At 46.5% G+C, this 15,363-nt stretch overlaps 1 protein-coding gene across 1 annotated transcript; it reads right to left on the reverse strand.

Moving 5' to 3' along the window:
- Positions 1 to 685: 685 nt before the first annotated feature.
- On the reverse strand, positions 686 to 13,768 carry CX3CR1 (C-X3-C motif chemokine receptor 1). Its single transcript, XM_047770426.1, has 2 exons — positions 13,706 to 13,768; positions 686 to 2,970 (listed from the first exon to the last, which is right to left on the reverse strand). Exon 2 carries the CDS (start codon positions 2,959 to 2,961, stop codon positions 1,891 to 1,893), a length of 1,071 nt encoding a protein of 356 aa, XP_047626382.1. The 5' UTR covers positions 2,962 to 2,970; positions 13,706 to 13,768; the 3' UTR covers positions 686 to 1,890.
- Positions 13,769 to 15,363: the final 1,595 nt, after the last annotated feature.

The raw sequence follows: 15,363 nt of genomic DNA on the forward strand, positions 1-15,363 counted from the left end.
ATGATATGAATCTAATTTTCTTTTAGAAATGAATGTGCTTGTCTCTCGTCCTTATTTCTCAAGCCAAAAGAATTTTTTCTTCTTTTTTCTTGGGAGTCCAGAAATAAGTTTAAAATGTAATGAAAAGTTTTATAATTTAACAGTTAGAACAAAGATCAGGTAATAATGGAGAAAACTGTGAACACACCATGAATACCCTCTTCCATAGGTTGTCTGAGCCAAAGCTCCAGAAAGTTCCCACCACATACTCTGCTCCTAATGCCTTTCAGTATTCTCAAACTTTTCTTTTAAGATCTTAAGACTTAGGTCAAATGTCTTAAGATTAGGGTCTTAAGACACTTAAAAACTCAGGTCTGATGTCACTACCCTTATGTTACTAATTAATGCAAAGTATGCTTATTTGTAAACTTCTAAGTTCTTCATTTAAATGTTAAGCACCTCTTAAGCCTTGGGGACAGAGGTCTGACTGTACCCAACTTTGGAACAGCTCTGGATCTGAGCTCATGTGTTACATGTAATATATGCTCAATAAAGGCTTCATAACATATTAGTTTCGCATATATGTGTCAAAAGCTAAAAAGTTCTAGTGCCCTTTGGCCCAGCTATCCCCATGGCAGGGAATTTAGCCAAAGGAAGTAACTGAAGAGGAGAAAGGAAGTCGCACAGATAAAAATGCTGCAAAATATGTATTTGCTAAATATTAGAAACAGTGAATATTTATTAACAGAGAAATGGTGAGTGAGTTACAGTACATGATCTTGATGGAACATTATTCATTCTCTCATTGGTTAAACAAACATACTGACTGCCAAGGAGTGAGAAACACAGCAGTGAGTCAGATGCTTTCAATGAGCGCACAACCTAGCAGAGTCTTCTAAAATGTTCATTACAAAAAACCATATCGAAACAGAATTGTTCGTGGCCTAATGTTAAGAAAAAAAAAACAGATTATAAAACTGTCACAACTTGAAATGCATGAGGGTTTGAACGAGGTCTGATGGGCACATGAAAATATTGAATGGTTAGATTATAGATGACATTTTCTTCAGCATCACTTCTATTGTTTTTCAAGCGTTAGAGATTCAGACCATCCCAAAGGAAGTCTGAGTTTTGGAAGTCTGAGAAAAGGAAGCTGGTTTTAGGCTCTGGCTCTCCAGGTTGGCAGTGGCATGAACGATGCAGGCACTCTAGGTAGGGTTGCCAGCAGGTGACTGGGAAGAAGTGTTCCAGGCAGGCTGGGAGGGTTGGGTCAGGGAAGGCTATGAATCTGTATATCTATGAGTGTCCACTGAGGGCCATCCTAGGAACCAGCCTCCTCTGTGTCTGAGCCTCATCCAAGCTCTCGCAACAGCACCAATTAAGCATGGTGCCAGCTGTGGGGAAGTTGAAGCCTGGGAAGCATATAAGAGGGTTGAGACCTGTGAGAGTTGATGGCTGGTTCCTCATGCTGGAAAAGATGCTTCCTATGTGACAGGTACTGCTATCGCCATTCTACAGCTGAGGAAGCTGAAGCTCTGTTGGCCTCAAATTACCTAGCAGGGAAGTGATGGAGTTGGGATTGGAAATAATGTCTTTTCAGTGTGGGCTAGTGTTTTTTCTTTTTATGCTTCTGGGCCTAATGTGAATGATACTGCCTCCTTTCAGGTTAAATTAGTCTGAGTTGAAATTTTGTCATTTGTAAACAAAAACGTCCTGCTATTTGCAGTAAGAGGCATGCCTACCCTTTATCATTCAAATTTTGAGCACAATTCTCAAAAAACTTTAGGGTTGCTTTGGAGTATTGGTTCCATTGTTTCTTGCATGTAGTAAATTTAAAAATCTGTCCTTATTATTCAGTATCAAAGTCCAGAACTGCAGGCTAGCTGCAGGGACAAGGCTTTGGGGATCCCTTCAGAGAAGGATGGATGCATCTCCATCATTGGTGTAATGAGTAAAATTGCTGCTCAGAATACTTTCCCGCCTGCTCCTTTGTGATTCAGATAGGGAGGAGGAAGGAGTGACAGGGTGGCCGCACAGGATAGCCAGGCATTTCCTATACAGGTGGTAAAGGTATCTTCTGAACTTCTCTCCAGCAAATGCGTAGATAAGGGGATTGAGGCAGCAGTGAGTAAATGCAATTGTCTCTGTCACACTGAGGGCCAACCTCAGATTCTTCTGCATGTCACAGTTGGGAAAGAGGTCAAAGAGATTGAGTGTCTCTAAGAAAATCATAATGTTGTAGGGTGTCCAGAAGAGGAAAAACACAGTGACCACCAGAAAGATCAGCTTAATGGCTTTAGCTTTCTTGTGGTTCTTGCAGGAAAGCAGTGTCCACATGATTCTGAAGTAACAGTAACTCATAATGAACAGGGGGAGCAGGAAGCCAAGCAAATTTATTTCCACATTTCGGAGTACAGGCCAGATTTTCTGCAGGACCTCAGGGTAGTCACCATGACATTCCTTTTCCTTCTGCTTGGTGAACATGAACTGGGGTGCGGACATCAAGATGGCAGCTGCCCAGACGCTGAGGCTGATGATGACACCTTGCGTCACGGTCCGGTTGTTCATGGAGTTAGTTGCCAGGACGATGGCCATGTATCTATCAATGCTGATGATGGTGATGAAGAATATGCCTCCAAAAAACCCAATGAAGAAGAAGGCTGTGGTGAGTTTGCACAAGGCATTGTGAAGGCCTTGCTCGTTTATCAGATAATGAGTCCAGAAGGGCAAGGTGACTACAAAAAGCAGATCAGACAAGGCCAGGTTCAGCAGGTAAATGTCAGTGATGTTCTTGGGCTTCTGGCTGTTGGTGAGAGCAAACACCACCAGCAGATTGCCCACGAGGCCAAAGGCAAAAATAAGGCAGTAGAGAATGGATAGGAAGACAGTTCCCAGGGCCACGATGTCTCCCATATCACAGGCTTCTAGAAGCCCATCGTAGTCAAAGTCTTCTAAACTTGATTCAGGGGAGATGGTGGACATAGTGAGTGCCTGGATCGGAAAAGAAGACAAGTAACAGCATTAGTTTTCAGAGAAACAAAGTTGGAATTCTGCCGCTTCCTTAGGCAGCCTGGAAGAAACAAACTTCTGGTTGGGTGTCTGACCAAAACATTTCCCAATGTTTAATCCTCAGAACAGTCTCTGTGACAGAGGCTGTAACAGACAACTTTGAAAGAGAGGAAACCTGTCTCTGAGAGGTTTAAGGGACCTGCCAGAAACTATGCAGTAAATGGCTCACTTAGTGTTTGAATCTAAGCCTTTTGAAACTTGAGATGGATCTTTTTTCTTTGATTTTCAAAAGTCAACCTAAAAGGTAGCTAACCTGACCAGGGTGTGGATGGGGGAAGAGGACTACAAGCAGGGAGTAGAAGGGTGTGTGTGTGTGTGTGTGTGTGTGTGTGTGTGTGTGTGTGTTTGTGTGTGTGTGTTGTGGGGGGAGGGGTGCTGTAATTCACACTTAGAGTCCAAACTTGCCCAAAGCAACTGTTCATGAGCCCCTTCCTTTGCTCTCCCCTCTCCATCCTCTGGATGCTAATTCCTCCTGAATGAAGCCAAATCTGAAGAGAGAGGTCTGAGACATTGCCGAGCCCTGGGAACACCTGCACCCAGAGCTTCTTCTTTGTTTTTAAGAGCATTTCTTTTCCTCTTTTTCTTGGAACCAACTAAGTCCTTCTCTTCCTTAAGGGATAAGACACAGAGTCAGAGAGGGTGACTACCTTGCACTGGTTTGCCCAGGACTTGCCTGGTTTTAGCACTGAAAGCCTCACATGTCAGACTTTCAGTTCTAGGCCAACCAGGATGGGTGGTCATCTGACAACTGCAAGTGCAGAGGGGGTATCACCATCACTGAGGGCTTTGCAGTCATGAAAGGGCTGATGGATCCCAGATGGAGGACTGTGCACAGTTAGCCTGCTGCCCTTGTCCTGGGGCTAATTAACCTGATAATTACCAGCCCTGCACTTCTCTGTGGCCTGGCCTCCCCCACTATTCTTTTCCTGTTTCCTTCTGGACAAAAATGGAAAGACAAGACGTTTCTGCTCAGGTTGGGAAGTGACACTTGTCTGTCCCTCTCCTCACAGCCAGGCCTTAGTCCAGAGGCTGCAGGGAAGCCCTTTGGCCCTGGTCCTCTGCAGCCCCTCCTCTTCCTTGTGATACCACAAGACAGGCCCTCAGAAACCTCAGCACACATCTCCTGGTTGTCATTGCCTCCCACCCCAGCGCAACTAAAACCAAAGTTCACGCGTCTTTAACCAAGGGAGTTTCCACACCCCACGACATCCTTTTCATGCTGGTTGTACCAAGATGGTGTCTTTGCCAAGGCAAGGGCCCACCCATCCAGAGCTTTGCTTCTCCATTCCCAGATTCTGCTTGGTGTCCTGATCCACCCCTGCCTCTTACCCAAATCTTCCCCGGGGAAGTGGTCCATGGCTTTCTGACCTAGGCCATCTCAGGCCAGTTTTCATCCCCAGAGACGTGTATGCTTTCTTTGCTTTCAGATGCAATGCCCTTTTCTCAGAGAGAAAACTCTGGCTATGACCTTGATCAGTCATAGTTAAGCTGAACCATATACAATGGCTGATACACAACCATCTTTGAGGGACAGAAATGTCAGTTTCACATGGCTCAGCTGAGATGCAGGGAGGCAGGAAATGACTGCTTGGTGCAGGTGGCCATTACCGAAATCTGTCTTCCTAGATGGGCAACTGCATAGAAGTGCAAACAGTCAAGCCCTTGTGGTCTTAAGTGGCACCCTGGGGCTAGCCCCCTCTCCCAACCTGCACCCCCTGCAGTGAAAGGAGCTGGCAAATGGACCTCGAGAGGAGGCCAAGGACAATAAAAATCCTTCCGCATCTCTCTTGGGCCTGTGTTCAGACCTGCAGTCCAGGAATTTTGCACTTTGGATTGGCTTGGTTTTTGCCAAGTCTTATAAGATGGGTTTGATGTCCACTCTTGGCACCATGCCTTACACACAGGGACCTCCTACAAAATTTTGGGCAGATGTCCCTGGCTCATAATTGAGGGGGAAGAGCAAAGAGGTGGGGCAGGAAGTGGATGGGCTGCAGAATCAGGCTGTCCTGAAATTGGATCCCACATTTGCCAGTGGATCCCACTTTCTGGCCAGTGACCTTGGGTGAACTTGGGAACTTCGAGCCTGACATTCCTCATCCGTAAGATTGGGATTCATTCTCATGCCTGGCCACATCGCTGATCTGAGGGGAGCACTTGGCACAGTGTGCTGCATACAGCAGGTGCTTAATGAATGCATTAGAGGAGGAAGCAGAAGTCCTTTGGACCTTTGGAATCATGCAGGCTGCTTGTGGACTCTTTCTTTCACTCCCACCCTAGGCATTGTGGAAATTTGGTCTGTGAAGGCCTTATTTTTTTCCTGGGAATAAAAATGTTTTGTTAGCAGTTTTTTTGGGAGGTGGGGACAAAAAGTGCAAGCAAGCTAATTTTGAGCTTTTATTAAGCTGTCAGGCTCATTGCCAAACACTCCATGTTATTATCTCTTTAATCCTCTCCATGATTCTGAAAGGAAAGTCCTATATTTAGTTCACTGCCCTGCTGAAGGCTCCAGGGATATTCATGGTGAGAGGACAGGGAAAGCTGGGACAAGAGCTTGGAGAAGGCTGGGACATTAGAAATAAACAACTGACTGTGGCAGGTGGCAAGGAGGGCCCCGGTCCCATGCCTCGTCTTACTGGGCACCTAGCTCAGGGCTGCCATGTGCACACCTGGAAATGATTTCTCTAATTTATACCAAGATGCCATGGTTGGTCCTGGTTTGAGGGGTTCAACATCGATTCAGTGTACAGGTCTGAAGTCCCCACTGGCACTTGGTTCAGCATGGCCAGACATAGTCTTGGCCATGAAAGGGCTTGTCATCACAAGGGGTAAAAGTTCACATCAACAAAGTCTTCAGTGAGGACAGAATTCAAGGGGTGTGTTAGTTTATCTTCTGCAGATGGGGTGTGATTTCAGGGAACACCCCAGGAAGGATAATTTTCGCTGACTTTTGGTCTTATTCCTTACTGAGAGGAAGTGACTGGTCCCAGGGTACCAGTCTAGCTTGGGGCCACCACTTGCCATCCAGAGGGACAAGTGAGGGCTCATCAACGCTCAGCATTTCATGCTGACTCCCTGGTGGCTTGACATTCCCAGCAGAGACCCCAGAACTGTCCCTGTGTCTCCAGGGGCCCCTTTCCTGAGCATTTGCACAGGGTTCCGTACTGGCATATTGTGGTCCCTGCTATGAGCAAGTCCGTGCTGTGCTAGACAGGAGGGGATGGGATGGATGCAGCTTTCAATGAGCTCATTCCCATTAGCACATAGTGTGCACGTGAGGAGCCCAGCAAAGTTTAGCACCTGGCTAGTCATACAGCTGAAGGTTAGGGGAACAGGGCCAATGTCAAGTCCGTGATCATCCATCCCTCCCCCTCCTCCTTCCCCAAAGTGAACAAGACACAAGGCCAGGTCTGGCAGGGAGAATAAAAAAGGACACATTAAATATCAAAGCAGAGTCCAGAATGGGGATAACAAGCAATAAAAGTAAACACTTTCCCTCTTTGAAAAACAACCTCACTGGTACAGTGAGAGTATAAGAATGAAATAAAATTTAGGAGTTCCCGTTGTGGCTCAGTGGTTAATGAACCTGACTAGGATCCATGAGGGTGTTAGTTCAATCCCTGGCCTTGCTCAGTGGGTTAAGGATCTGGCGTTGCTGTGAGCTGTGGTGTAGGTTGCAGACGTGGCTCGGATCCCACATTGCTGTGGCTATGGTGTAGGCCAGTGGCTGTTGCTCTGATTCAACCCCTAGCCTGGGAACTTCCATGTGCCACAGGTATGGCCCTAAAATGAAAAAAAAAAAAATTCAATTGCTTATTAGGAATTCATCCTAGAGACACAGGGGTGGGTACCAGGGCAAGCACTAACACAGGTCCCATGACACTGAGGCTGCCCTGCACACCCATCCCCAGCCGTCCTCAGGCCCCCTCACCCTCTGTTAAGTCACCGTTTTACTAAGTGATGCTGAGCTGGGAGAGTCTGGGCTGAAGTTAGAGGCTGAGTTTTCAGTGCACATATGTTTCATACCCAAGTTGAAATGAATTTTGTAGAACCTCTAAAAACAAAAAACCACCCAGTCAGTTCCACTGTTGATCCTGTTCTGCTTCCTCTGGCCACTTCCTTTTCTCAGCCCCACGCACTCTTTTAACTTTTTTTTTTTTGGTCATCATTACCCACTATTTCCAATCAGCTTCCCTTTTCTACACTTCCCCTCTCATCAGGTGGCCCCCATCCATTTTCTTCTCCCCAACCTCTTTTCATGCTGCTCCCCGTCTCTTTTGGCTTCACGACCTGCTTGCTGTTTTCTAGATCCAGTGGATCTTCTCTTATTCGCTTGTTTCCTTACCTTCCTTACTCTCTTTTTATGGCTTTTTCTGTCCCAAGTACAGATAGGTTGGAGGTTCAGTCTAATGCCAAGAAAAGTGTGCGGCTTTTTTTTTTTTTTTTTTCCTTTGGACTAAATGAAACTTGGGAATTGCTTGAGTCCTGGTTTTCCCCATGGGGGTGCCATTGTGCTCCTGATGTTCTAGAACCTGAGGTTATCCTCCAAAAGCCCCAGTTTAGGAGAAGAGCTACCATTCCTGGTACCAGCTAAGTGTCATGCTCCAGACATAAGACCCCATTCAATTCTTACCACATCCTCATATGGAAAGTGACTATGCCCCCTTGGAATATAACCAACGGTGGGTCAGAGAGATTTGGGTAACTTATCCAAGGCAGCTACAGAGCCAGGATTTCAATCCAGATGCATCTCTCCTCAAAGCCAGGCTCCCTGCCCTGCACCTTGCTTTTCCTCTTGGAGAGGAATTCTGCAGCCTATGGCAGCCCACATCTCTAGAACGAGAACCGAAAAGTAACAGAGGTGACTCCCTCTGCAAAGGATAAGATTCATGATGTGACTCTGAACGCTTCCTGAGTTTCTCCTTCTAGGACTCAGTAGGCTGACACTCAGTGAAAGTGTGGGTAGGAAATGGACGGGGAGTGGATTTTTCTTTTTTCTTTTTTTTTTTTTTGGCCTTTCCAGCCACCACTAGTCTGGTCCTCACTGCTCCACCCCCAGAATCTAGCTCTCATCCATGATGGTGAAGAAAGTGGACTCTTTTTCTCTGGAGAAGAAAAGGCTGAATGAAGGCTCATTTGCCGTCTTCAAATACACAGTGATGCTATTCAGAGCCCTGTAGTGGTGCGTACAACCCGAGGACGGCTGGCAGAGCCTGGGCAGCTCACTCTCAGCTCTGCCTCAGTTTCTTTTTCTTTCTTCTTTTTCTTTTTTGTCTTTTGAGGGCCGCACCTTCGGCACATGGAAGTTCCCAGGCCTAGGGGTCAAATCAGAGTTGCAGCTGCTGGCCTACACCGCAGCAACACCAGATCTGAGCTATGTCTGTGACCTACACCACAGCTCATGGCAACACCAGATCCTTAACCCACTGAGGGAGGCCAGGGATCAAACCTGCATCCTCATGGATATTAATTGGGTTCATAACCTGCTGAGCCACAATGGGAACTCCCTGCCTCAGTTTCTTTTCTTTTCTTTCAATTTATAGGATCAGTTTCTTGATGTTTGCAATGAAAGCCCTGGACTGGACCATCTCTAAAGGCCTGGCTAGCTCTGGTTGCTCAATTTACCAACAAAGACTGAACAGGAGGAAGTATAAGTCCTGGGACAGGGTACATGTGGCCTGATGTCCACAGACTGGCTGCCTAGCAGCCTATGAAGCTTCTGGGCCCACAGGTGGCCAGCACTCAGATGAGGTTCTCTTTGGAGACAGAGGGCTGGATCAGTCCTGACAAGTCTGGAATTCACTTTGGCCTAGGTAGGAGTGTTCTCAGTCTGGCTCCAAGCCCACACCCCTGGCTACCTGGGCCCTGAATTTTAAAGGACCTGATGGTTTTCCCATTTGCAATGACAGCTGTTTTTCCACAAGACCCCTCTTAGGATGCAGAGAGAGAGAAGGTTGAGAAAGGAGCAGAGGAACAGATGGAGGAGCCTTGCATTCCACTCTGAGGAGCTCCTGGGGCACATTTTGAAGTTTGCATCCCTCCCCCACACAAATAAATGAAGGGACTCTCTCTCCCTGCAGCAATGAGTTCCCCTAAAACAACACAGCATGATCTACCTACTGGTATTTTATACAGGCCAAATGCACACCCCAAGCCAAGACCAGCAACAGGAGAAAAACCATATGTGGGGTGAGGTCCTTCTGCTTATGCACGAGCTGCCCCATCACAGAACCTGCACTTGTTCCTGGTTTGACGTGCCTCCCTCTGCTTCCCTCCTCAAGGCGCTTTATCGCATTTCTTTATTTCTTTTTTTTTTGTCTTTTTGCCTTTTCTAGGGCCGCTTCCACAGCATATGGAGGTTCCCAGGCCAAGGGTCCAATCGGAGCTGTAGCCGCCAGCCTATGCCAGAGCCACAGCAACTCGGGATCTGAGCCGCATCTGCGACCTACACCACAGCTCACAGCAACGCCGGATCCCCAACCCACTGAGCAAGGCCAGGGATCGAACCCACAGCCTCATGGTTCCTAGTCAGATTCGTTAACCACTGAGCCACGACGGGAACTCCGCATTTATTTATTTCTGTCAAAGTACAGTGAATTTAGAAAGGAACTGCTCTGTAACTTTTCTTTTTTAATAATTGAATTGAGAAGATTGTTTATTAATTATTGATTAAACTAATAACTATTTATTATCTTTATCATACACTGGTGTAAGGACAAGTAAAAGTGAAAAATAAGAGATTTAATTCTCCCTTTGGAAAATAAAGGACAGGAGTCCCCTGGCCTCCTCCTCCCCTCTTTGAAATGCGGATATATATCCATTTGAAAATGTGATCCGTTCCTCTGTCAGCTTTCTGGCCTAGCAGCCATCTCTCCAAAATGCAAACATCGCGGTGCCCAGGCTCCTGGTCCCAGTGGGAGAGCAGGAGCCTGACTTGGGTGGGAACCTGGCTCCAAGTTGCACAATTCCCTCTGATCATAAAGAGATGAGAAGTTTCTCTTCTGGACGAAGCCAACCGGCTGATACAGATGGTGACCCCAGTGACCAAGTAAACTTAACGTTTGAAGTTCTCTCACTTGAGGGCTAGTTATTGCTTATCTTGAGAAAGTGTGTTAAGGGGTTGTTTCTGGCCATTCTGAAATTTTTTTGGCTGTTTACTCCCTCTTGGAGGATTGCCTGTGGTGCCTATTTAAAGCATATTCAGTAAGAAAAGTGTTTTCTTTCTCTGCTATCTTTGTAGGGAGGTCTTCCAGGGTCAGAGCCCCTGAACTGTACTGCCAGGAATCAGAGCCTGTTCTCGGAAAAACTGGAAAAGACCTGGCCTGTCCACCCTTGGCCCCAGGGCCTCACAGCTATGACCCATCCTGGAATAGCAAAGCAGCCCTCCCTGTCCAGCCTGACCTGCAGGTGCTGGCTCTGATCCTCTTCAAGGGGGAAGGTCTGAGCCTCATTAAATACGGGTAGCTGAGGACTCAGTTCCAGGTCAGTGGTTGGGCTGGGGGGGTGGGTAAGTCGTGTCCCTGATCCCTGGAAAGAGGTTCTTTGAGGCCAAGGTCTCTGGTTTGGGACCACACCTGATATTGCTGGGTTTTTTGCAGCCCAGGCAGGGTGGGGATAGGGTGCCTCCTGGGAGTGGGGGTGGGGGAGGTATGGCAGGGAATGGAAGTTTGTCCTGAAACTGGCTCAGCTCTGGCATGTCCCGTTCTCTTCTGCCCCTCACAGCCTCACGCGAAAGTAGTCAGTGATCTGAAGGTACACAAACTTTCTGAACCTCAGTTTCCTATAATGACAACATACATTGTTTCTCGAGCACCAAATATGGGCCAGGCAGTGAGCCTAGAACTTTATATGCTGCACCCTTCATCCTCACAGAAACCTAGCCTGTATCCATCACTCGGCTTCGACTGTTATCAACTCATGGCTGGTTTCATTTTAAAAGCAGGACCTAAGGCTTAGCAAGGTCAAGTGCAGAGCTTGGCCTTCATTCCAGAGCCAAGCTCTTTCCCCCGCCTACCTGTGAGGTGGTGAGAGTGACAGGTGTGGAGCAGGGCTAGACGGTGGCTAGTACACACTCACACACAGTGGTGCTTCCTTTGAAGCCAAGGGCCTGGGTGAGAGCCAGGTCAGTCTGCGGGCTAAGAGGGGTCAAATTGATTTTAGGCTGGGACTGTTTCCTATCCTGCATCCCTTTGTGAAAACAAAGCCAAGCAAAGAGGAAGATGAAGGATGTGAATCCATCACCTCCACCTCTCCCCCAAGCCTAGGTGTCCCTGGAGTTTCCCAAGAAAATGGGGAAGTTTTCATGCCTGCTTTTCACACAGTCCAGTCTTCTTTCTTTGGGTTCAAGTTTTTTCTTCCTCAAGTTTTCTATTTCAACTATTTGAAAAAGAAAAAGCCTTTTTTTGCAGAGGGAGGGCAGGAGGAGAGAAATCCTCAAACTCCCTGGCCTTCCTCTGGACTGGGCTGTGAACTCACAGAGCAGAGACTGCGGTGCCCTGGGAGGCAGTGACCTGATGTGGGTCACACAGTGAGAAGTGACAGGCCCCAGCCAGCTGTGGCGCCAGATGTCTTTCCTCCCATTTTGCATCCACATGTGTGTCTGCTCATACTTTCTTTCTGATGATTGTGTTTTCCAATGACACAGACCTTCTGAGCCCGAGTGTCCCAACAGCATACATCAATATGGAACATCAGAGTTGTGTCAGCAATTTGTTTTGAAAATAGTTTTCATTATAAATGCAATAGATGCTCACAAAAATATAGATGGGGCAGTTCACACTGTGGTACAGTGGGTTAAGAATCTGGTGTTGTCTCTGCAATGGTTTGAGTTGCTGCTAAGGTGTGGTTCTATCCCCTCAGTGGGTCAAGGATCTGGCATTGCTGCAGCTACAGCATAGGTTGTAGCTGCAGCTCGTATTTGATCCATCCCTGGCCCAGGAACTCCATATGCTGTGGGTGCAGACAAAAAAATGAAATATAAAATGCAGATGGCACAAAAAAGCATGACGTGAAAAGGAAAGAAAAAACACAAAACTATCTACAATCCGGCTTCCCAGAGCTAACCACAGCTAGCTTTTAGCTTTCTCATCCTATCTTTATGCATATTTTTAATATTAATATAGAGTATATTTATATCTAAAATGAAAATACTATTTTAAAAGCATTTTATTATACAATTCCTGAGCATAAAAAAGCAGAGAGAACCCCGACGCACTCACCACCCAGCTTCCATAATTCGCAACTCATGATCAGTATTTTATCTATTCCTCACTTTATGCCCTACTGGATTATTTAAAAATAAATCCAGATGTCATGACATTTTACCCATAAACTTAACTAAGTGTGAATCTCTAAAACAATAAGAAAGACAAAAATAAAATTATTTAAAAAATAACTTCAATGTTATTTCTCACCTTAAAAAGTTAATAATTCCTCAGTATCATCCAGATGTGATTTTACCTTTCTAAAAAAATTTATTTTATTTTATACCAGATTTACAATGTGTTGATTTCTGCTGAATAGCAAAGTGATTTAGTTTTTTTTTTTTTTTGTCTTTTTGCTATTCCTTGGGCCGCTCCCTCGGCATATGGTGGTTCCCAGGCTAGGGGTCGAATTGGAGCTGCAGCCACCGGCCTACGCCAGAGCCACAGCAACGCGGGATCCAAGCCTTGTCTGCAACCTACACCACAGCTCACGGCAATGCCGGATCGTTAACCCACTGAGCAAGGGCAAGGACCGAACCCGCAACCTCATGGTTCCTCGTCGGGTTCGTTAACCACTGCGCCACGACGGGAACTCCATGATTTAGTTTTTTAATGTATATTCTTTTTCATATTACTTTCCCTGATGGTTTATTATACAATATTGAATATAGTTTCCTGTGCTATACAGTAGGACCTTGTTTATTCATCCTACATGTAATCATGGGCAGATGCAATTTTATTTTTTTTATTATTATTGTTATTATTATTATTTTGTCTATACCTGTGGCATGTGGAAGTTCCCAGGCCAGGGATTCCATAGTGCAACCTGAGCCACTACAGTGACAACGCTGGATCCTTAAACCTATGAGCCACCAGCTGATACTATTTTATTTTATTTTATTTTGTCTTTTTTAGGGCTGCATCCATGGCGTATGGAAGTTCCCAGGTTAGGGGCTGAATCAGAGATGTATCCACCTGCCTGTGCCACAGCCACAGCAATGCCAGCTCTAAGTGGAGTCTGCAACCTACACCACAGTTCATGGCAATACCATATTCTTAACCCACTGAGCGAGGCCAGGGCTTGAACCTGCGTCCTCTTGGATACTAGGCAGATTCATTTCTGCTGAGCCAGGATGGGAACTTCCTGATACAATTTTAAGTGATGCTTTTTTAAAATGAGCATTTCTCCATGTCCCTGAAATGTAATTACTAATGCTTTTAATCATATTGCATCACATTGAGCAGATCATAAATGATCTAATTACCCACTGTCCTCTCCCCACTTCTCCCAAGCCCCTTGGACATTTAGGTTGCAATATCCTCAGGAAAATGGTATCGCTTGTTAGGATGTGAAGCAAACCAGCCTCATTAACCCACTTTGACCTCTGACCAAAGTGCCTCCCCCACCTGGTACCCACAGGGCACCCACAGGTGCTAACCACATCCTCTTCTCTTACCTGGGCTGGACCTGGGGAGGGAACTTCTGGATGTGCCAATCTGCCACCCTGTCCTGTGAAGACGCTACCAGAGAGTATTTCCCTTTCCCTCCCTCTTTATTTGCAAAGTTAGCCAATAGTGTCTGGTTTCCTGTGAGGTAGACTATGTTTAGACGCTGCCCCACGCAAGTTCAGAAGCTCCAGGCTAGAGGCCAGCTGAGACAGGAGGGTTTGAATTCACAAACCTGGGAGCCTAGGGGCACACACAAGCCTGGGGACAGACCAGGAGGGGTTTGGAGGGAGTGATAGGTTGGGGGCTGTGTTATCTACCCCTACCCCAACGTGAGTGGAGGGCAGGGAACAGTGCAGCTCTCCTTAATGATATGCCTTCAAGAAAGCCCAGGAACTGAGCCTCAGTTTTCCTGCCAGTAAAAGGGAGCCCATAATACTCACTGGGGTGCAGGTTTGCTGAGCTACAGATTTTCTCTTCAGAGTGTGGTCCCAGCTGGGAACTTATCAGAAATGTAGCACGTCAGACCCTACCTTAGGCCTCTTGAAGTAAGACTCTGCTTTTTTTTTCCTTTTTGATGCCTTATAGATTTTATTCATGATAAAGAAAATTCACCTCTATGTATCTTTATTTTTTTTCCCATGTAACTCGCTTTATTATGACATCTGCTTTATTGTGGTGGTCTGGGACCAAACCCATGATATTTCTAAGGTATGCCTATATTGTTTTATAAAAACAAAAAATTTTATTTATTGAAGTATAGTTGATTTATAGTGTTTCAGGTATACAGCAAAGTGATTCAGTTATGCATATATGTATTCTTTTTCAGACTATTTTCCTCTATAAGTTATTACAAGATAGGGAATATAGAGACTGCATTTTAATGACATTCTTAGGAGATGGGTCAACATGTTGAGTTTGAGAGGCATTGGCATAGAAAGCACCTACTGAGTGCCTGGCACCTGGTGGGCACTCAATAGCATGTTTCCCCTCAACTCCCTCCTTTAAGGCTCTTTGTGGTTCCCTGTACCCTGCAGTTAAGCCCACGTTGTATATCTGATGGGCAGTGGTCCAGGCTGCTCCAGTGGGATGTGCCACCCAGTTGGGTCCTGATTTCCAGGCTGTGCTCCTTCCCCCAACGCTGGCCAAATGGTTCTCTGACTGGAACTAGAATCTCAACCACCATGGCCACACTGCTTTCCTACCACTTCCTTACCTGTCCGAGTCACATTCAAGGCCAAGACTCCTCCTGGTCCACCCCTTCCCAGGGCCTAGCCAGTGTCTGGAATAGGTAGGCCCTCAGTACACGTGTTTATTGAGTGGTTGATGACACCCCCCCCAAGGCCTTCCCTGGCTCCTCACTGCCCTTCTCACCACCTGTGCCCAGCACAACCCTGGCTCTAGTCACTGTGGTCCTAAGGGGAGGACTGAACTGCAAGCTCCCCGCCCCCCCCCGCCCCCACATACCCCTCCTCATCCCCAACACAGACTCACCAGCCAGGACCAGCTGTGAGTGGGACAGCAGTGCCCCAAGCTGGGTGACCTGCTGGCATTTGAGGAAGTCCACTGCCCAGTTTCCTTTCTTAGTCTTCCCCTGGCCTCAGTGTCAGGCTATCTTCCCTGTCTTTGGCCAGGCTAGAATTTGTGCTAAAAATAATCCAAAGACTAC

Source organism: Phacochoerus africanus, chromosome 1 (assembly GCF_016906955.1).
Source record: "Phacochoerus africanus isolate WHEZ1 chromosome 1, ROS_Pafr_v1, whole genome shotgun sequence".
NCBI lineage: Eukaryota > Metazoa > Chordata > Mammalia > Artiodactyla > Suidae > Phacochoerus > Phacochoerus africanus.

Bases quoted from the DNA above. Each gene is read 5' to 3' on its own strand.
- CX3CR1 (XM_047770426.1), bottom strand. From the start codon at position 2,961: ATGTCCACCATCTCCCCTGAATCAAGTTTAGAAGACTTTGACTACGAT.